At 42.3% G+C, this 21716-nt stretch overlaps 1 protein-coding gene across 1 annotated transcript; it reads right to left on the reverse strand.

Moving 5' to 3' along the window:
• Positions 1 to 611: 611 nt before the first annotated feature.
• On the reverse strand, positions 612 to 16929 carry LOC132386018 (transmembrane protease serine 12-like; the record flags this gene model as incomplete). Its single annotated transcript, XM_059958286.1, has 5 exons — positions 16863 to 16929; positions 16268 to 16466; positions 15500 to 15765; positions 12332 to 12474; positions 612 to 713 (listed from the first exon to the last, which is right to left on the reverse strand). Coding segments are annotated over exons 1-5 (777 nt in total), but the record flags the coding sequence as incomplete, so codon positions are not given.
• Positions 16930 to 21716: the final 4787 nt, after the last annotated feature.

Genomic DNA, 21716 nt, shown 5'->3' on the forward strand with positions numbered 1-21716 from the left:
CTGTGCTGTATTTGTAGTGAGTCATTCTATCCCAACCTTCTAATATCTGTTTTGGAGGCTGACGTCAGAAGATCATTCAAGATGGGTGAATGTTTGCAAGGTATATGGCCCAGAATCAGGTTTATTTTTGTATTGGTATTTATTGTCATGTTTACTGAAATACCTTCTATAAACATACCTTCTATACTGTTCATATAAATTAAATCAATACACAGTGAATTAAGATGCAAGAAGATAAAATAGTAATATAGAATTAAATGTGTCATCTGCAGTACAGTAAACAAAAAGGGGCATGATCACAATAAGGTAGATGGTAAAACCAGTACTCTTTATTATTCTACAACAAGTAATTTTGTCAACAATAGTGAGATCATCAGCAGATTTATAGTTAATACTTCATCTATTGCTTTGCTTTTCTTGGCCCGCTTCAAGTAGACATATGATCTGTTTTATTAACAACTATTTGAGAGCAAAGGCAACAGTAAAGCTAGCAGTGGCAAGAAGGGCAGGAGCCTGTGAAGAGAACACTGGAATCTTCCCCAGCTGTCGTAGATGTCCTGAACACCTTGAATCCAATCTGTGTAGGATGACAGACGCGTGTAGACACCCACCTTGCGAGGCATGGCACATAGGGCTCCGAAGCTGGAGAGACCCACCAAGTAGAAACGAAGATCCTTGAAATCAAAGCATTGCAGAGGTCCTCCACTGTCGCCCTGCAAAATGTCCCAGAGGATCAGGATTTTTCATAAGATGTAGCATCACTTTCTCTTCTACTTACAACATCTGAGTCCATCCACTTTGCCAATTGCTTCACACCTGCTTTATTCTCTCTCCCTTGATAAGGAGAATGCTTCCTAAATGTGTTTGCCTGATGTAGGGAAGATTAAGGAGTCACAGAGTAGACAAATGTAGGAAGGTAGGGAGTCCCAGGTACAGAGGGGCATAGAGGGAGGGAGGAATTCACAGAAATGGGGAGCGGAACTATGGAGCTGCAATAGGAAAGGAAATGGACTATCAATGTTGAAGGGTGTAGTGATTGTAGTGTGTCACAGCGATTTGGGGGCAGGGGAGAGAAGAGTTAATGTAGGGATGAGGGCTGAATGAGGCAGTCAGCCAACAGAGACAGTATGATGCAAGAAGGGGTTACAGTGATGTGGAATAGTGTAGGGAAGGGAAGGAATCCTGGTGATAGTAAGAGGAGTAAGGTAGCTGAAGAAATTTGGCCTGTCCCTTAAAACCCTCACTAATTTTTATAGGAAGCATTCTTCTAGGGTGCATCACAACCTGGTATGGAAGTTGTCCTGTCCAAGACCGGAAGAAGCTGCAAAAGATTGTGAACATAGCCCAGCACATCACACAAACCAATCTTCCATCCTTGGACTCACTTTACACCGCACGCTGTCGGAGCAGTGCCGCCAGGATAATCAAGGACACGACCCACCCAGCCAACACACTTTTTGTCCCTCTTCCCTCCTGGAGAAGGTTCAGGAGCATGAAGATTCGTATGGCCAGATTTGGGAACATCTTCTTTCCAACTGTGATAAGACTGCTGAACGGATCCTGACCCGGATCTGGGCCCTACCTTCCAAATATCCGGACCTGACTTGCATTACCTTACTTTCCCTTTTCTATTTTCCAATTATTACTTATAATTTAAATTTTTATTATGCATACTTTGATTTGTACTCAGGGAGAATCAAATATCACTGTGATGATTGTACACTCTAGTATCAATTGTTTGGTGACAATAAAATAAAATAAAGTGGGGGAGTAGGTGGTTTGGGTGGGGAGAGGTATAGGGGAGTGGGACCACAAGGATTGAGATGGATGTAGAGGAGTGAGTCACCAAGATAAGAAGAGATGAGGGAAGGGATGCGATCACAGACAAGGAGTTGTGAAGGGTAGGGAGCTAACAGGAATAAAGGAGAATGAAGGAGTCTGAAGTGATGAGGGTATAGGAGGGATGAGTCAGGGGATGAAGAAGGGGGGAGGGATGTTGGAGAGGGAGGTGGTCACAGAAAGGAAGACATGGAAGTTTTTATTAAGAGGGAGGAGTGTAGGGATGGCAGGTAGTCAAAAGACAAGCAAGGTAAGGTGTGGAGGAAAGGTATATGTGAGTGTATCACAGTCATAGAGTCATGTTTGGGAGGAAGAGGATCATGAAAATGAGTTGGGATGATCGAGAAAGGGGGTCTGAGGTGGAGAAGAGTGAAGGGGAGTGAGGAAGTAATAGAGAATTTAAGATTTCAGGGTGTTAAGGTGGCGGGTTGAGTAGAAGGAAGGGCCTACAGAGACAGGCAGGGTAGGCATTATAGTTGTGAGGGGATCATGAAATCAGGAAAGGGTGTAAGGGAAACAGCACATCACAGAATCAGGGAGGGTTATAGGAGAGGTAGGGAGTCACAGGGAAGAGGAGAGGGGTAGGGGAAAAGTGGTTCACAAAGGAATCGTAAGCTAGAGCAGGAAGGGTTTAGGGAAGGGAGGATGTCACAATAATAAGTTGAGATGGTCACAGAGACGGGATTTTAGGGGAGGGAAGTTGTCATCTGGATATGAAGAAGGAATTAGGTTAAATCGGATCATAAGTAAGGGCAGGGTTTAGAGACAGTATGGCAGAAAAGGCAGTGTGTAGGGAAGTGAGAGGGTCAGAAGGATGCAAAGGGTCATTAAGAGAAAAAAAGGTGTAGAAAGGTTGACATCACAAAGACGGGGAGGGCTTGTAGGGAAGTTGGACTGGGAAGGGTGTATTGAGGGAGAGTGTCTTAGAAGAGGGGTGTAGAATGAGTGTCTTAGAGGAGGAGTGCAGAAGGAGAATGTCTTAGAGGAAGTGTCTAGGAGTGGGAAGGGGTAACAAAGTGTTGGGAAGAAGAGAGTGTCTGGATATGTAGAGTGAAGTCAGTATATAGCCTCTACTGCTATGGGGGCACTTTCAGGTTGGAGGAGCTAAACTTTATATTCCAACTGGTTAACCTTCAACCAGATGGCATTAACATTGATTACTCAAACTTCTGGTAACTGCAAATTCCACTCCCCATCCCCAACAACCCCATTAGTAACTACCTACCATGGTTTGTAATGGAGTTCATTCTTCAACATTAATTTAAATTGCATTAAATTACATTAATACCCTGGCTACACCTCTGCTATCCTTTTTATTAAAAAATTGCATAATCTTTAACATACTTCCAGTGTACAAGCAGAAATAAATACAAGCTGTTTGAAATAAAATAAATCAGAAATTACAATGGATCCACCTTTCCCAGTACGCACTTAATTAACCAAAATTCCCTGTACAGGTATGTCATTTATAGGAGACTTCCTTTTTGGTCTTGGAAGTAAGCTCACCAGCAAACAAAATATTGTTGTTTTCCTTACTGGGAAGGATCTTTCCTCTAAGACCAAGAGATATCTCATTTCAACTTCTATCCATAGTGCATATGTACTATACCTCTTCTAACAAGTTTCTTCAAGTTGTACATAACCTGATGAATGTAATGCTCATCCTGGCTTAGGCAAATCACAAATGAATAACACTACACCTGCTAGGATAGGAATGGAGTCACAGGAGGGGTACAGCAGAGGGAATGGATACAAAGACTAAGAGGAGCATGCTGGGTTAAAAAGGAAGGAAGGAGTTTAATGCGGGAGAGTGCCATTGAGACCAAGAGGAGTAGGGAAGCTGGAAGAGGTGACAGAGTGCAGATAATGATCAGGGTGACTTGCAGTGGACTGAAAAGCTTGAGCATGTAGATATTAAGAAAGAGGATGTGCTGGAGCTTTTGGAAAGCATCAAGTTGGAAAAGTCACCGAGACCAGATGAAATATATCCCAGGCTACTGTGGGAAGAGATTGCTGAGCCTCTGGTGATGATCTTTGCATTATCAATGGGAACTGGAGAGGTTCTGGAGGATTGGAGGGTTGTGGATGTTGTTCCTTTATTCAAGAAAGATAGTAGAGATAGCTCAGGAACATATAACACAGAATAGTACAGCACATTACAGGCCCTTTGGCCCACAATGTTGTGCCAACCCTCAAACCCTGCCTCCCACCTTAAATTCCTCCATATACCTGTCTGGTAGTCTCTTAAACTTCACCAGTGTATCTGCCTCCACCACTGACTCCACACACCAACCACTGAGTGAAAAGCCTTCCTCTAATATCCCCCTTGAACTTCCCACCCCTTACCTTAAAGCCACGTCCTCTTGTACTGAGCAGTGGTGCCCTGGGGAAGAGGCGCTGGCTGTCCATCTTGTACACCTCTATCATGTCTCATCTCATCATCATCCTCTCCAAAGAATAAAGGCCTAGCTCCTTAATCTCAGCATCCTGCTAAATCTCCTCTGTACCCTATTATAGACCTATAATATATTATGGAAATTATAGACCAGTGAGTCTTATCTCAGTGGTTGGTAAGTTGATGGAGAAGATCCTGAGAGGCAGGGTTTATGAACATTTGGAGAGGTACAATATGATCAGGAATAGTCAGCATGGATTTGTCAAAGGCAGGTCGTGCCTTACGAGCCTGTTTGAATTTTTTGAGGATGTGACTAAACACATTGATGAAGGAAGAGCAGTGGATGTAGTGTATATGGATTTCAGCAAGGCATTTGATAAGGTACCCCATACAAAGCCTATTAAGAAAGTAAGGAGGCATGGGATCCAAGGGGACATTGCTTTGTGTATCCAGAACTGGCTTGCCCACAGAAGGCAAAGAGTGGTTGTAGATGGGTCATATTCTGCATGAAGGTCAGTCACCAGTGTGCCTCAGGGATCTGTTCCAGGACCCTTACTCTTTGTGATTTTTATAAATGACCTGGACGAGGAAGTGGAGGGATGGGTTAGTAAGTTTGCTGATGATACAAAGGTTGGAGGTGTTGTGGACAGTGTGGTAGGCTGTCAGAGGTTACAGCAGGAATTGATAGGATGTAAAACTGGGCTGAGAAGTGGCAGATGGAGTTCAAACCAGGTAAGTGTGAGGTGGTTCATTTTGGTAGGTCAAATATGATGCAGAATATAGTATTAATGGTAAGACTCTTGGCAGTGTGGAGGATCAGAGGGATCTTGGGGTCTGTCCACAGGACACCCAAAGCATCTGCGCAGGTTGACTCAGTGGTTAAGAAGGCGTACGGTGTATTGGGCTTCATCAGTTGTGGAATTGAATTTAGGAGCTGAGAGGTAATGTTGCAGTTATATAGGACCCTGGTCGGATCCCACTTGGAGTACTGTGCTCAGTTCTGGTCACCTCACTGTAGGAACCATAGAAAGGGTGCAGAGGAGATTTACAAGGATGTTGCCTGGATTGGGAGCATGCCTTATAAGAATAGGTTGAGTGAACTCGGCCTTTTCTCCTTGGAGCGACGGAGGATGAGAGGTGACCTGATCGAGGTGTACAAGATGATGAGAGGCATTGATCGTGTGGATAGTCAGAGGCTTTTTCCCAGGGCTGAAGTGGCTAACATAAGAGGACAAGAGGACAGTTAAGGTGCTTGGAGTGATTAGTATGTATGCAGATGGCACACAAATTTGTGGAAATGCAGATTGTAAGGAAGGTTGTTGAAGTAAACAAGATCTGGATCAGTTGGAAACCCGGATGGAGAAACAGCAGAGAGATTTTAATCTCGACAAATGTGAGGTGTTGCATTTTGGAAGGTTAAATAAAAGAGAAAAACATAGGGATAATGGTAGGAGTTATAGGAGCATTGACGTACAGAGTGAGTGCAAGTGGACAGGATGGTAAAGGAGACATATGGCATGCTTAGTATCACTAGTCATGGCACTGAGCATAAAACTGAATATGTAATGTTGCAGTTATACGTCAAACCACAGTTGGTCTACCGTAATATGCACAGTTCTGGTCTTCTCATTATGGGAAGAAGGTGGAAACATTGGAGAAAGTACAGCAAAGATTAACCAGGAAGTTGCCTGGATTAGAGAGTACTAGCCCAAGAAGAAGTCAGTTGAACTTGGTATTTTCTGAGAGCATTGGAGGCTGAGGCCACCTAACATAAGTATATGAAATTATGAACGGCATAGACAGGGTAGATAGGCAGAGTTTCTGTCTCCCATGGTAGATATATAAAATGTTAGAGATGAATTTTAAAAATCAGTATAGAGTAGTAAGTAATTGGAACATGTTTCAAATGAAAGTAGTATAAGCTTTGACTCTGTGGTTAAGAAGGTGTATAAGATAATGAGAGGCATTGGTCATGTGGATAGTCAGAGGCTTTTTCCCAGGGCTGAAATGGTTGCCACAAGAGGGCACTGTTTTAAAGTGCTTTGAAGTAGGTACAGAGGAGATGTCAGTAGTAAGTTTTTTACACAGAGAGTGGTGAGTCCGTGGAAATGGGCTAATGGCAAAGGTGGTGGAGGCAGATACGATAGGGTCTTTTAAGAGGCTTTTAGATAGATATGTAGAGCTTAGTAAAATAGAGGGCTATGGGTAAGCCTAGTAATTATTAAAGTAGGGACATGTTCAGTACAACTTTGTGGGCCAAAGGGCCTGTATTGTGCTTTAAGTTTTCTATGTTTCTATGTTTCTATATTTCTAAAGGGATAAGGGTCATTGAGACAACAAGGTTAGGCAGGGGAGACAGGCAGTCACAGAGTTGGGGAAGGGCTGAGTAAAGAATGGTACTAATCAGATATAAGGAGGATATAAAGGAAGGAGGAGGTGACAGAGTAGGACAAAAAGAGGATTATGAAGATGGAGTTAGGAATACAGGGGTTAAAGGGGAGGGTAAGGGGGGAGGGTATTAGGAAGACAGCAAGCACGTAAGTGTCATAAGCAGTCACACAGATGGGGAGAGACACATGGAGAAAGAAGTCAGGGAGGTAGGAAAAGGCATAATAGGAGTGGGGTCATAGATGGTGAAGAGCGTAGGGGATGGAAAAGATCATGGAGATGCAAAAGAAGCAGGAAAAAGTGGAAGAGATGGGGATAGGGTACGGATATTGTAAATATGAAGGGTGGGTGGAAAGAAGTCACTGAAAATAGGATGGGGCATAGGAAAGGGAGTGGGACCAGAGATGAGGAGCAGATAAGGATTTGGAAGAGTGCAGGGGAGAGAGGTGGTCACAGAAATGTGAATGGATGAAACAGAAAGGTGTAAAGAAGACAGTGTCAGGAGATGGGGAGGGAGGATAGGAGGGTATAGAAATAGAGAAGAATTGATGGAGACATGTAGTAGAAGGAAAGGGTTACAAAGGGTTACAAAGGTGGGTGTGGAGAGGTTGAGGGAAGCAGTGAAACAGGAAAGGGTATAGGAAGGGATAATGCCATGAAGACAGAAAGGGTATAAGAAACAGTAAAATTCTGACAGAACTGGAGAAAGACACAAAAGGATCTTGGAAACAGGGAAGGTCAAAATGGGAGGGTGTCATGGGGATGGAGAGAAGAGTAGGGACTGGAGAGGATCAAAGAGATGGGAGCGGATATAAATGTAAGATGCAATCATAGAAATGAATTGGGTTGATGTGGCTGGTTGGAGGGTGTCCCACAGCAGCAAGGGAGTGGGGACAGAAAGTGTCATGGAGACTGGGAGGATAATTGAGAAGGGAGGGGTCAGAGATTGTGGGGTGTAATGGAAGAAAGGTGTGTCAGAGACCAGAAGAGGTATAGGGGAAGGAGAGGGTCATGGGAATGTGGAGCAAAACAAATGTGGAGTGGTGCAGGGTAGTGAATAGGTCACAGAAGCTGCAAGGGGCACGTGAAGAATGGATTCATAAGAAAGAGTGGGCTATAGGAGGTGGTAATGTTCATGAACAGCAAATGTAAGGAGTGATATAGGTGATGGAGAGTTTCAGGTTCATTCAAGTGTAGGGGGATTCTTAGTAATGTTAACTTAGTAATGTAACTGTACTGGTTATAATGAAATGGCTTTTCTGTAATGTTAACTGATGGGCTAATGTTTCTCAGTCGCTGCAATGTTTGGGTTATAATTACAGATAACAGGGAACTAACCAATGGAAGTCATGTTATTCTATCTGTATGTGTGGAAATTAGTTAGTGCATGGGATTTTCAGCGAGGCGAGTGAAGAGGAAGGATGAGTGTGGGAACACTTAGAGGTCCCAGGATAGCGGATACCAGAATTGGACGGTTTGGAGGTTCAGAGATCGTTTATGGACAAACGAGGCAAGCGTGAGTTCCAATGATTTATTTTGTGCACAGAACTGATACATTTATCAAGTGGCACCTTTATTTTACACATTTTTACTAACTACATCACAAAATAAGAGTTATAAAGTGGAATAATTTAATCATACATTGTGCACTGTCCACTGTTTTGCATTGTGGATTGACCTGGGGTGCATTACACAGAATCTATGCAAACGTGGGACACAGTTTGACGGGCAGACGGCAGACAAACGTGAGTTGATAAGGCCGAGCATTGCACTAGGAAAGAGAGGGGATAATGGACATGATGTATGTTTAATACATAGAGAAGGTTTCAGTGACAGTGAAGGATTGGGGCAGGTGAAGGCTGTTAGACATAGGGCAGGCTGAAGGGGAGGAATAGGAGAAAAGCAGGGGATGGAGAGGATTACAGAAATTAGGAGGGGTATAGGTACTTGAGGCATCAGAGAGACAGAAGTCTGGAGGGAGTGGTCACCGATATGGGCAGGATGTTCAGGAAAGGAGGTTCTGGAAATGGGTGGGGATCACAGAGATGGTGAAATTAATTAAAGAGGGTCTCAGAGACAGGAAGGAGTGTAGGGATGGGTTCACAAAGATGGGCAGAAGAGGAGGGAGAGAGTGTATAAAGATATAGGGAGACATGTTGTAAATGGATGAGATCACAAAGACAAAAAGGAGTGTATAAAAGGAGACTGTTACAATGATATGCAGGGGGATAGGTGCTAGAGGTGACACAGTGACAGGAAGGCTGTAAGTGAATGGGGGCAGAGGCAAGGAGGGTCTTAGTGGCTGGAAGGCGGTCATGGAGTTGGGGATTGTTCTAAGGGAGACCCAATGTAATTAAGATAAGAATTGTGAAATGGTTGAAGGGGTTACAGAGAAAAGGAGGGATATATGGGAGGAAATATATCATGGAGGGGCATAGAAATCTAAGAGGCTCACAGAGGAGGAAAGGTGCTAAAGATGGAAGGTGTTGAAGAAATGAAAATAAGGAAGCAAACATCGAAAATGGGTCAAGTACATTAGAAGTAAACACATCAAATGCCTTTGCTTTTGCCACGCATTTAAAGGAATGGAGGCTGCAATTTTGTGAAGCTGCGCTGAACCTCCATTTGTGAAATTGTTTGATGAATTGATTGTTGCTCTGAAATAACTTAGTCTGAGCCACTGAACATGAGCTGCAGGAATATATGCTATTGAACTGCTATACCTGAGATAATTCTCAGATAAGCTATGTATTGTGTACAGCGGTAGGTTTGCAGGTAACAATGTTTTTATTTTGGCTGTGTGTTTGTGTGACCCAGCAAATTGGTTGGAAGCAGAGTCAAATAGAACAAACAAAGTCAACTAAGATATGAAGTTGTATAACTCTTGGCCACATCCATTGGGAATCTGACATAGATCAGTCAGATGACTACAAGCCAATATGATTGAAATGCAACATTTGAATTGATAACAAAATAGTATAAGAATAAGGGGCGTAATGAAAAGCAGCAAGAAGGACTATTGAAAGAAACACGAGGAAATCTGCAGATGCTGGAGATTCAAACAACAACACACGAAATGCTGGTGGAACACAGCAGGCCAGGCAGCATCTATAAGGAGAAGCACTGTCGACGTTTCGGGCCGAGACCCTTCATCAGGACTAACCGAAAGGAAAGATAGTAAGAGATTTGAAAGTAGTGGGGGGGGAGGGGGAAATGCGAAATGATAGGAGAAGACCAAAGGAGGTGGGTTGAAGCTAAGAACTGGAAAGATGATTAGCGAAAGCGATACAAAGCTAGAGGAGAGAAAGGATCATGGGACGGGAGGCCTAGGGAGAAAGAAAGGGGGAGAGGGAGCACCAGAGGGAGATGGAGAGCAGGCAGAGTGATGGACTGAGAAAGAGAAAAAAAAACTAAATATGTCAGGGATGGGGTAAGAAGGGGAGGAAGGGCATTAATGGAAGTTAGAGAAGTCAATGTTCGTGCCATCAGGTTGGAGGCTACCCAGCCTGTATATAAGGTGTTGTTCCTCCAACCTGAGTGTGGATTCATCTTGACAGATGAATCCATCTTTCTGTCCCCCTCCCCCTTTCTAACTATATCTTGATTGTTATTTATTTATATATCTAGCTTAAGAAAATGGGGAATCTCGAGCAAGTGCGGAACAATATTTTTAAACATGCTGGTATTTTGAGATTATGTTTGTACCTACTTTTTACAGTCTATGGTACTTTGTTAGTATGAGTATTTTTTGATGTAGTCATGAATATTGATGTTCCTTTGTACAATATTTCACTTAGACAAATAAATAGTACAATCCCCAGAATTTTTGATGAACAGAAGGGGAGAGATGTTGGTCATAAACCCTCACAATCGAATGGGTCAGGATGTCTTTATTCTTGCCATGTGCTTGAAAGTTGTATTGTAGTCGTCATTTTGTGAATAGTTTATCAACTGATTCTTGCTCTGGAATACCAGAGCAATTGAATGTTGACACTATTATTTTCTGAAAATAATAGTATATCCTGAGATCATTCTCAGTTGAACTGTTTATTCTCTATTATGTAAAATGGTAGGTTTGCCGAAGTCAACTCAATATCTTGTGCCCATTGTCTCGGTGACCTGGTTTGACTGGTTTGATCCAGAATGAATAGAACAAAAGAAGCCAACTGAGATACAAAGTTGTGTAGCCCTTCAACTCTATCCAATGGGATCTGACACAGGTCAGATAACCTCAAGCCAACTAGATGTAAATGAAATATTTGATAAGCAAAGATTATAAGAATGAAGGGCTTCAAATCCAAAAAAGGCAAGAATTCCAGGGACTATTTCAAGAAACACCCCCATGGATTATCATCTGGCCAATGGGAGATCCTCAATATTAGTGTTATAATTGAAGAAGTGGTCTGAGTGAGTATTGGAAAGAGGGAACAAGGGAATTCACGGTCTATGTTGTTTGCCCAGGAATCAATATAGTTACATTCTTGTTTCTGCAAGCTTTGATTAAATATGACTTGTGTAATGAATGACCTTAGCCAAGACCAATTGATGCTTCATCAATAAAACAGCATAAGGGAAGAATATATCTTGGGATGAAGAAGAATGTAGTGGTAAGAAGTATTCATGAAATCAGGTTGCAGCTTAGGGGATGGAGGAGTGCGGGGAGACAGGGGCAGGTTTAGGGGGAAGGTTACAAAGACATGGTAGCAGTTCTTATAGATGGAGAGGAGGGAGCATTGGGAAGGAAGGATTAGAGAATGGAAAGAGCATAAGGGAAGGAGAGGCTGACAGATAGAAAGTGATGTAGCTGGAGGAGGCATCACAGGGACAGAATGAGCAAAGGGGAGGAAAGGCTTTGCAGGGATGGTGTAGGGGAGGATTTCATCAGAGATGGGAGGAATATAAGGAAGATGGGAAAGAGAAGTAGGGAAGGACATTGTGATAGGATGCAGTGAATCACGGAGTCAGCGAGAGGTATGGAGCTGGAGGCAATCACAAAGATGGGTAGGTGTGCAGGAAAGGGAAGATATGGAGAATGATGCATAGAAATAAGGGAGTTATAGAGTTGGGAAGTGGTATAGGGGAAGGTAGGGTTCTATGGAATGGGGAGGATCAAATGGATGGGAGACTCGAACAGAGCACTGTAGTGACGTAGGGTAGAGAATGGAGAATGGGTAATGAAAACTGTTTGCAGCTTAGGGCTAGGATGAAGACACAGACATGGGTACTGGTGTAGAGGAGGCAGTGTGTCATGCAGATTGTTCAACATATCAAAGAATGTTTTTGATTGTTGTGTGTCAGTGAGATAGGGTAGATGTGGGGGGGTGGAAGGGATCATAGAGTTGGGGAGCAGTGTAGTAAAGGGAATGTTCAAGGAGATGGCAGATCTTCAAGGAATGATCAGAATCTGAAGATAAGGTGCAGTGTAGGTTTCAGAAGGGATCACAGAGATGGAAAGGTGGCCAAGGTCAGTAAGAAGTAGTAAGGTCAGTAGGAGGTAGTAAGAAGTATGGGGGATGAAGGGTTTCTCAATATAGAGAAAACTATAATTGAGGTATGAGCTTGGATTACAGAGACAGATAAGAGGTTCTTGTGACTGTGGGGATGTATAGAAGAGTGAGGGGTGATGGTTGGTGGGTTGTAATGGATGGTATCTGTGTTGTTGAGGAGTTGATCTCCCTCCACATCAAGAACCCTTTGGCCCAATGTTACCTGGCAGGTGTCAACAGACCCATCCTCATAGCCTGCACACACCATACTGTATTGCACGATGCCATTGTACCAAGAAGCCAGGTTACAGATCCCACTGGGAATAAGCTTCAGTTCTGCTTCCTGCAGGATGTCTGCTCCTGGTCCTGGAGTGGAGAATGGTGTGGGGGGAGTAAGTCTGTGTTCATCTCCCCTTCCTCCTCTCATTTCAACTAACTATTCGTCCCCATTTCTATTTTCCTCTACTCCACCACCTCCTTCCCTCTTCAACTTCCTCACATGCACCTCTTTCAATTTCTTTTACACATCCTCTCAATTTCCTGCCCATTCCCTTCAATCCTCTCCTTCTTGCACTTCCTCACACTCCCCATAAAACTCACCTCCCTCCCCAACTATCTCCCTCAATCTCTTATGTGCCCCCCACTCCCTCCTTCCATTCCTTATCTTCCCACCTCACCCCACCATCTCCCTCCACCACCTCCCCTCCCAGCCCACACCATCCTTCCACTCCTCCTTCCTACCCCCTCAGCTACTTCCCTTCCCTCTTTATCGCACCTCCCTACCTTGAAGGCATTCTCTCTTATAGCTCCTTTCAGGTATAAAATATATGTCTGAAAATGTGGACCATTAGGCTTAAGGACAGCTTTTAAGCCATTGTTATCAGACTCTTGAACAGTCTGCTAGTACAGTAAAATTCTCTTGACCTCACAATGTACCTCTTCATGGTCCTTGAATCTTATTGTTCACCTACACCACTTTTTATTTGTATTGCTTTATCTTATTCTTCCTCAATGAACCGTGTAATGATTTGATCTGTAGAACACTATGCTTTACAAGCTTTACACTGTTCTCAGTAAATATGACAATAATAAGCCAGTTTAACTCATTATGGCCTTTTCCCCTCATTTTCTGCCTGCACTGAACTTTTTTTTCTGTCTGTAACACTTTATTCTGTATTTTGATATTACTTTTCCCTTATACTATCTCAATATACAAAAGGAGTATGGGGTCCATGTCCATAGATCCCCTAAGGTTGCTGAGCAAGTTGATAGGGTAGTTTAAAAAAAAGGCTTTGGATCACCTGGACAATAGTAATACATTGGGCTGCTGTTTATTGACGCAGCTTAGCATTCAAATCTATCAAATTCGGAGTTCTAATCAAAATATTCCAAAACCTATGCCTCTGTGCCTCCCTCTGCAAGTGGACCCTCAACTTCCCCACCAGAAGACAACAGCCTGTGTGGATCAAAAATAACATCTCCACCTCATTGATAATTAAACTGAAACACATCAAGGTTGTGTGCTTAGCCTACTGCTCTACTCTCTCTACAGATATGACTGTGTGTTCACAGCTCAGACAGTACTTATAAATCTGATGATGACACAACTGTGGTTGGCAGAATTTCAGATAGTGATGAGGAAGAATACACAAGAAGATCACTGGGTTGAGCGTTGGTAAGAAACGATGAACAGCTTTAAGTTCCTGGCTGTCAACAAAATATAAGGATCTATCAAGGGCCGAATATGTTGCAGTTATAAAGGCACCACATAGTTATATTTCATTAAGAATTTGCAGAAAATTAGCATGTCACCAAAGACTCTAGCAAATTTCTGTATATGTGGAGAGCATTCTAACCCAGTTGTATCACCATCATTTCAAAATCAGCATTTCCCCCTCAACCCACCAGCTCAGCTTGAGAACAGGGCTGCCTGGATTAGAGAGTGAGGATAGAATGAACAAGTTAGTACTTTTTTATGTAAATAAAAGGAAAATGAGAGTAGATTTGGAGGGTGATTTGTTAGAAGTGCCTAAGATAAGATTCACAGATAGAATAGACAGGCAACACAATGACTAATATGAGAGGACATATTTTGAAGGAGAAAAATTACATAGATGATATCAGAGGCAGTTTTTTTTACTTAGAATGGTGGGTATGTGGAACACACATGGGTGTCGTCCAAACAGCTATACCAGGTAGATTTAAAAGACTTTTAGATAGACACATGGATGAAAAATTCAAGGATTCATAGATTCAAAGTACATTTATTATCAAAGAATAATATATAAATTATATAACCTTGTGGTTTACTTGCTCACAGGTCACTACAAAGCAAGAAACCTGAAACACCCAATTAAAGAAAAAAATTAAAATAAAAACAAATTCTCAAAGCACAAGAGAAAAGGGGAAAAACACAATCATGTAAACTATTGAAGTGAATAAAAACATTCTGAATCAAAATTGAGTTTTCTGATCTGAACCCTGGAGCAGTCCGGAGGAGGCCCAAAGTCTTGCTTATCAGTTCATCATATGCAGACACTGAGCATAGCAGCCAGGGCAGCCTTCATAGCCTTAGTGTCATGGACAGAAGACTGAAAATTGCAGCAAAACAAGCAAAATTAACTCTCCAAACTATGAAAATGTGGAAGGTATTGGTCTGATTAATCTTGGAACAAGTTGTGATTGGCAAAAAATGCAGGCCTACTATACTGCTCTATGTTAAATGTTCTAGTTGACCAGCTTTTTGATTTTTCTGATGTTGAATGAGGGTTTGTTGTTAATGTACTATTCAATCAGATATTCAATCTTCCTCTTATATGCTGATTTATCAACACCTGTAACTGAATCAACAATATTGCACACTTACCGCGTTGGCAATGCACTTAGCCTCACAGTAATAACTTCACATCAACCAGCACAAAATATCACAGGCATATCCTTTTTCCATCATCTATATTATCTGCAAGAGGTGCTGATTCAAGAAGTCAACATCCATCATCAAAGAGCCCTAACTTCCGGCACAAGCCATCTTCTCTAACCTCTCATCAGGTAGGAGGTTCACTTGTTCAAGGACAGCTACTTCCCTTCCAGGATTCAGTTTTTGGACCAACAGCACAACCCTAATCATTATCTCAGTACCACAACATTGTGACTACAATGGGCTTTGTTTTGATTTAAATGCATTTTTTCTTATAAAATAGAGCTTCATTTGTGCTTTTTCGTGAATATAATACCTCTGAAATTATGTGTTTGTTATACTGCTACAAATAAGATTGTCATTACACCTGTATATCATGTTCTATGCACTGGTGGTGAAATGATATGTACAAACAGCATTCGAGATATTTTACCTTACCTAGGTTCATGGGACAATAATAAAGCAGTCTATTACCATTGGATTCCATAGACCCCCAGCCACTGATGTAACACAGCTCAAGTCCAGCTTGCAGTGAACTGTTTTGTGGCAGGCAAATAGGCTGAGTATAGTTGTCAAATGCAATCCTCCTGTGAAGTTGTAACAGGGCTATGTCGTTATTGAAGGTCTCACTGTTAAAGCCAGGATGAACAATGATCCGCCTCAGCCTGAGGACCTTTGTGTAAGCGCTGTAGTGGGATTGCATTAGGAGACCTGTGATCACAACCCAGCGATGTTTCCACCTACACAGGAGTGGTAGGGGTTTAAATGGGGGAAGGAGTTGAAGAAAAGGGGGATATAAAAATATATATATATATAGAGAGAGAGAGAGAGAGAGAGAGAGAGAGAGAGGGGGGAGGGGGAGGAGGAGGGGGAAGGGAGAGAGAGAGATACAACTTTTATAACGCTCCTTGCCAATGAGAACTCATCCTGGAGAGAAATGACCCAACATATGTGACGTTTTAGAAACAGAAGAATGGTGTTATAGAAAAGGGAAGACTCTAGAAGAAGGAGTGGATCAGAAGAAAATAGAGGGAAGGATAGGGAGGGTGAGGGTAACTGAAATGAGGAGGATTCAGAGGGTTTCTACAATAAGGCAAGCTGTAGTACAACCCTTTCAATGCTCTTTAGAACCTCCCACACCAACCTTCTCGATTGTCCTCCCCTTCCCCTCATACTTCCTTGCCGTGATGTTACCCTCTTCCCATTATCTCTTCCAACATACACACACACACACACACACACCTGTTCAGAGGGGTGAAGCAGTGTGCAGCTGTCACCACCCAATTCCTGCTGATGAGGGAGCCGCCGCAGACATGCAGGAAACCTCCCTGATGCCGCCGCTGCAAGCTGATCTGCCAGGGCCAGGCACCTCTGTCAGCATCCTGTCCCCCTACCACTCGCAATGGGATGGGAGGGCCTGCTAGTGGCCGCAATCCACATTCTACAAGAGGGATGAAACAAAAACCTGGAGATGGTGAGCAGGTTACTGAGACCTTCCTCCCCAGTAGCACTTCCATAACCCATCTGTTTTTATATCCTATCTTTGTTAACCCTCCCCGCCCTACACACCTTCCCATCTTTGAGACACACTCTGTTTCTATACCTGTTAATGTTTCTATCTAAACCTTCCTTATTGTTAGTGATCCCTTCACCTTTTTCCTTCCCTGAAACCCTCTCTATGTGGCTTTGTGACTTTGTGACTCTTAAATCACATCCCTTCCCATTTTTGTGACTCCTGTAACACCCCAACCTTCTCCACACTCTTTCCTGTTTCTATGACACACTCCCTCTTCTAACATTCAAACTCCATGAACCCCCTCCTCCCCATCACCCTCACCTTTAGTCCCCTCGCCCCACATCGAGGCCAGTCCCACCAAGAACAGCACCAATTTCTCTAGTCTCATTGTTCAGAGACCTCCTACCCTCTCCCTGAATCCATGAGAACTCTGTTTTCCTCCTTATGCAGACCTAGCTAGGGTCTAAGGAGAGTAGTGACCCTGTACTCAAGCTGAGCTGTTGGTGGGGTGTGGTTTGCATCATCACAAAGACCTTTTGTTGGATTTGCTGATGTCATCTGTACCTCAGTCACATACCCATGGGAGGTCGCAGGTAACCCTCACACTCTCAGAGATTCAGGGTCACACTGTGATGGAGCTCGGGGGAGATGGTGACAAGAGAGGGCCAGTGAAGATAGTATAGTTTAGGCAATAAGGATAGTGAATGAAAAGGCAGTTCAGAGAGAATGGAAGTTCATGAAGGAGAGATGCTGAGGAGTAAGGGTTGATTTAGAACATGACCAGTTTGCAAGGTTTACTCAACTGACAATTCTGTTGGAATTCTTTGAGGAAATATCAGACAGGATAGATGAAAGAGAGTCAGTAGATCTTCATAAGATCTTGGGCAAGGTACCATACTTGAGAATAACAACAAAATAAGAGCTCACAAACTGGCATACATGTAATAGATAGAAGATCAGTTGACTTGCAGGAGGTGAAGAATGGGAATATAGGTGGGGGGAGCTTCTCGGGTTGGATGCCAGCTGGCTGCTGATGACTACTGGTAACCCACAGTGGCTGGAACTGCTTCTTTTCACATGTCAATGATTTGGATGTTTGAAATAATGGTTTTCCAGCCAAGTTTGCAGATGATGAAAACACTGGTAGTGTTGAGGATGCATGGAATCTACAGAAGGACAGACAATTTAGATTGGGAGATAAAATGGCAGATAGTGTTGAAAAGTCATGAAGTTATGAAAAAGTACAGCACATGCAATTATACGGTAACAGAACTGTATGTTACCCCTTAGCTCAATCCGTGGAAGCACTATTCGTGGCTAACCCATCTGAAAGGAATTGTGAGGAGTTAGTAAAAGAGGATAGCTCAGGCAGAGAGTGTAAAGGTCATAAGGGAAGGTTTACAAGAGTGAGGATGGGACGGTGTGTGGAATGTTTGAACAGTACCTTAGGGTGCAGCTCTGAGAACTGGCGATCCAAGTGCTGGGGAACTCAGTCCTGGCTAAAGGCACAGAGGCAATGAAATGACGATCGGGAAAAGGGAAGTTGGGTCACTAACTCTAGCTGTAGGGGTACCCAAAGCACCCCTTTCTGTTTCCAATGATTAGGATGGGGGTGTATAATTGTCAAAGTCCCTAAGAACATCCCCTGCATTGAAAAGCAGCGTTTGAACCACGATTGCGGAAGAGGTAAGTTTTCATGTATCTGTACTCGAGAAAGGTGTGTTTCCCTACCCAATGCAGTCATTGTAATGGGACCCACATTTCTAGAGGGACAATGTCACTGGCATTCACCCCGGTATACGGCGCTGAAAATACCTGTTATCAGAAAATATTTCCTGACAGTTCCACACGCTACCGGGCAGAGAGCGGATATACCAATGTTCTGCCTCCACTATTCGCAGTTGGAACAATCAGCCCTCTCACCATTCCTTGCCCACAGGAAGCTCACATTTGACAACAACTGGTGGCACAATCCATCAGTAAAGAAGTTTGTGTGGATTATAAGGACCCGACCACTCTGGGATCAGCGGTAGGCTATGGCTGGCTAAGCACATTCTCCATTGAGGGATCTGCAGGGACCGTAGCTGCCAGGAATTGAAACTACCTCGACTGTGGGCTGACGTCATTGGGGAACAGCACAATCGAGGGCCTGGAGGCAATCAACCAAAAAATAGCAGAAGTTTGGCTTTACGCTCTGCAGACCCGGTATGCTATGGACTACCAGCAGGGAGGGGAGTGTGCCATAGTTGGAGATAAGTGCATCACTCATGTCAGGGACAAGTCCTATAATGTCTCTCACGTGATTCCGGAGATCCAGGAGCAGTTGGATAGTTTTAGGCAAGGGTCCGCAGGAGGAGGAGGAGGGTGGTTCAGCTGATTGCTAGGGGGATCATGGGCCTCTATTCTCCTACATTCGTGTCATGATTATCATTGTGTGTTGTGTACTGTTGACCTGTTTAAGCACTTGCTGCCAAGCTTTCACTAACAAATTAGCGGCACTATTTTCAGCCCCAATTTAATTATATTATGATATGATAAAAGGGAATGAGATGATAAAAGGTCTCATTCGATGGCAAGCCACATATGCACCAATGGCTTTTGCATCTCCAGGATGTGGTAATCTAAAATTATAACCTGTCTACAAATATGCAGAACTGACGGTTGGAAAGTTAGAAATTATTTAATGGCGCACATTGTCACGGTTGGTCTGAATTTTCAGTCTCTGCCTCAAAAATATCACTGTCGCTGGCCATGTGATTGTGGGGTAGCTAAAAAGCATTTCCTGAGTATGTGACAAAAAATGATTAAAAACTCAGTATATCTGGGCTTTGCAGAGACCTCCAGAATGGGCTTTTGTGTGTGCCTAAGGAGGACTCCCTCTAGTGACGGACCATTAAACAAAAAGCTGTTGTTTTATTTTCCATAGTACTGTGCATTCTTGCATCTAGTAACAAGTGGCTATGAGAAGAAAGGTTTTACACATAGAGCATCATATGATGGGTTGCACCAACATATCACAGTTCTCAACTGTGCTGCAAAATAATAATCTCTGAGAAGGTAGGCCCCATCCCCCTTTTTTCTTTGCTAATTGCAAAGTTTTGAGATGAACTCTAGGCCTTTTACCCTGTCAAATATACCTTGATAACATCTTGTTCAATTCATTGAATTGATTTTGATTAATCTGTGTTGGTAGGGACTGAAAGACATATAGCAGTCTGGGCAGTATATTCATTTTAATAGACTCAATCCTTGAACTGAGACTGAAAAAAGGAATTAGATTCCATCTTGTTATTATTATTTTGCAGCACAGTTGAGAGCTGTGATATGTTGGTGCAACCCATCATATGACGCCCAATGGAAAAACATTGAGGAACGGGTACTTCCCATCCCCATACAAGCAATTTTGGCTGATAACAACCTGCAAAGGTACATAAATACTATTGATAATCCAGGAGTGAAATTGACTCTTAAAATATAGAAAACTACTATAAAAGACTATAATCTAGAGGGAGATAATGCAATTCTTAAATGATGTGCATATGACTTTGATTTTACACCAAATAAATTGGATACTAGATTTAAGGACTGGACAGCTAAAGGATTAACAGTTCTTTGCAACATAATGAAAGAAGGAACACTGTTCAGTGTTGAAATGCTTAAAGAGAAACACATTAGAAAAACAAGATTTTTATCGATATTTACAGATGCGACAATATGTTAATAAGATGCTTAAAAATGTAACCAAGGCAAGTACATGCTTGATAAAGCTCGTTAGAAAAGCATATAATTCTGATAATGGTAGTAGAATCATTTCAAGCATGTATAAGGGGTTGTCAAATCTTAAAACACATTCTACTTCATACATTAAAACAAAATGGGAGAAGGAAGGGAGGATAATTATATCTGAGGAAGAATGGACAATATGTAGTTATCAATGGAAGTGTACCAGTTCACAGAAATGGAGAGAGTTTGGATGGAAAAACTTGATATTTTATTACACCCTCTCAGAAATCCCATTATGATAATAACCTCCCTGTTTACTGAAGAAATTGTGGAAATCAAAGTGCAAATCATTATCATATTTTTTAGGACTGCCCTGTTATCAAAAACTATTGGAGGGGGTTATACAATGCCCTACAAGACATCTTTAAATGTGAAATAACCTTGGAGAGTAAGACCATATATTTTGGATATATACCTCAAGAATGGTTGAAAAGAGATAAATATTTAATGAATATACTCTTGGTAGCTGGTAAAAAGACTCTTACTAGGAAATGGTTATCACAGGGGAGCCCAACTTTAAATACATGGATGGAAATTACAATGGTCATTTACAAAATGGAGAAGATAACAGTATCTGTTAATCATGAGCTGGAACAATTTGATTCATACTGGGAAAAATGGTTTAACTACATGATGTCTCATAGGCCTGATATTATTCTCAAAAATCAATGAATATGTTGTAAAAAAAAATCACTCTTTACTTGTACATAGTTCTTTCCTTTTGCTTGTTTTTTCCTTCCACTCTTTTCTATAAGTGTATACCTCAGATAAATACTTTGTGGAGATTTGTGACATATATGATTATATGATATATATGTACAATGTCTGAAGTACATCTTATGGAAATGTTTGTTTGATGATGAACTTCAATAAAAAAATTACCGAAAAAAAGAAATGTTTTGGGTTGTTAACAGAAATTTTTTACAGTGTGAACTGAATCTCATCTTGTACAAACCAAGCCATGGCATTTGCTCCTGAAACTCCAGTAGTTTTGAAGTTCAAAATGTGAGGAAATCAGCAAATGCAACACATATAAAATGCTGGTGGAACACAGCAGGCCAGGCAGTATCTATAAGAAGCATTGTCGACGTTTCAGGCCGAGACCCTTTGTCAGGACTAACTGAAAGGAAAGGTAGTAAGAGATTTGGAAGTAGAAGGGGGAGGGGAAAATGCAAAATGATAGAAGAAGACCGGAGGGGGAGTGATGAAGCTAAGAGCTGGAAAGGTGATTGACGAAAGTGATAGAGCTGGAGAAGGGAAAGGATCATGGGACAGAAGGCCTCAGGAGAAAGAAAAATGTAACCAAGGCAAATACATGCTTGACAGAGCTATTTAGAAAAGCATATAATTCAGATAACAGTAGTAGAATCATTATGGGAGAACATAAAATAT

This window comes from Hypanus sabinus (genome assembly GCF_030144855.1).
Source record: "Hypanus sabinus isolate sHypSab1 chromosome Y unlocalized genomic scaffold, sHypSab1.hap1 SUPER_Y_unloc_18, whole genome shotgun sequence".
In the NCBI taxonomy this organism is placed as follows: Eukaryota; Metazoa; Chordata; class Chondrichthyes; order Myliobatiformes; family Dasyatidae; genus Hypanus; species Hypanus sabinus.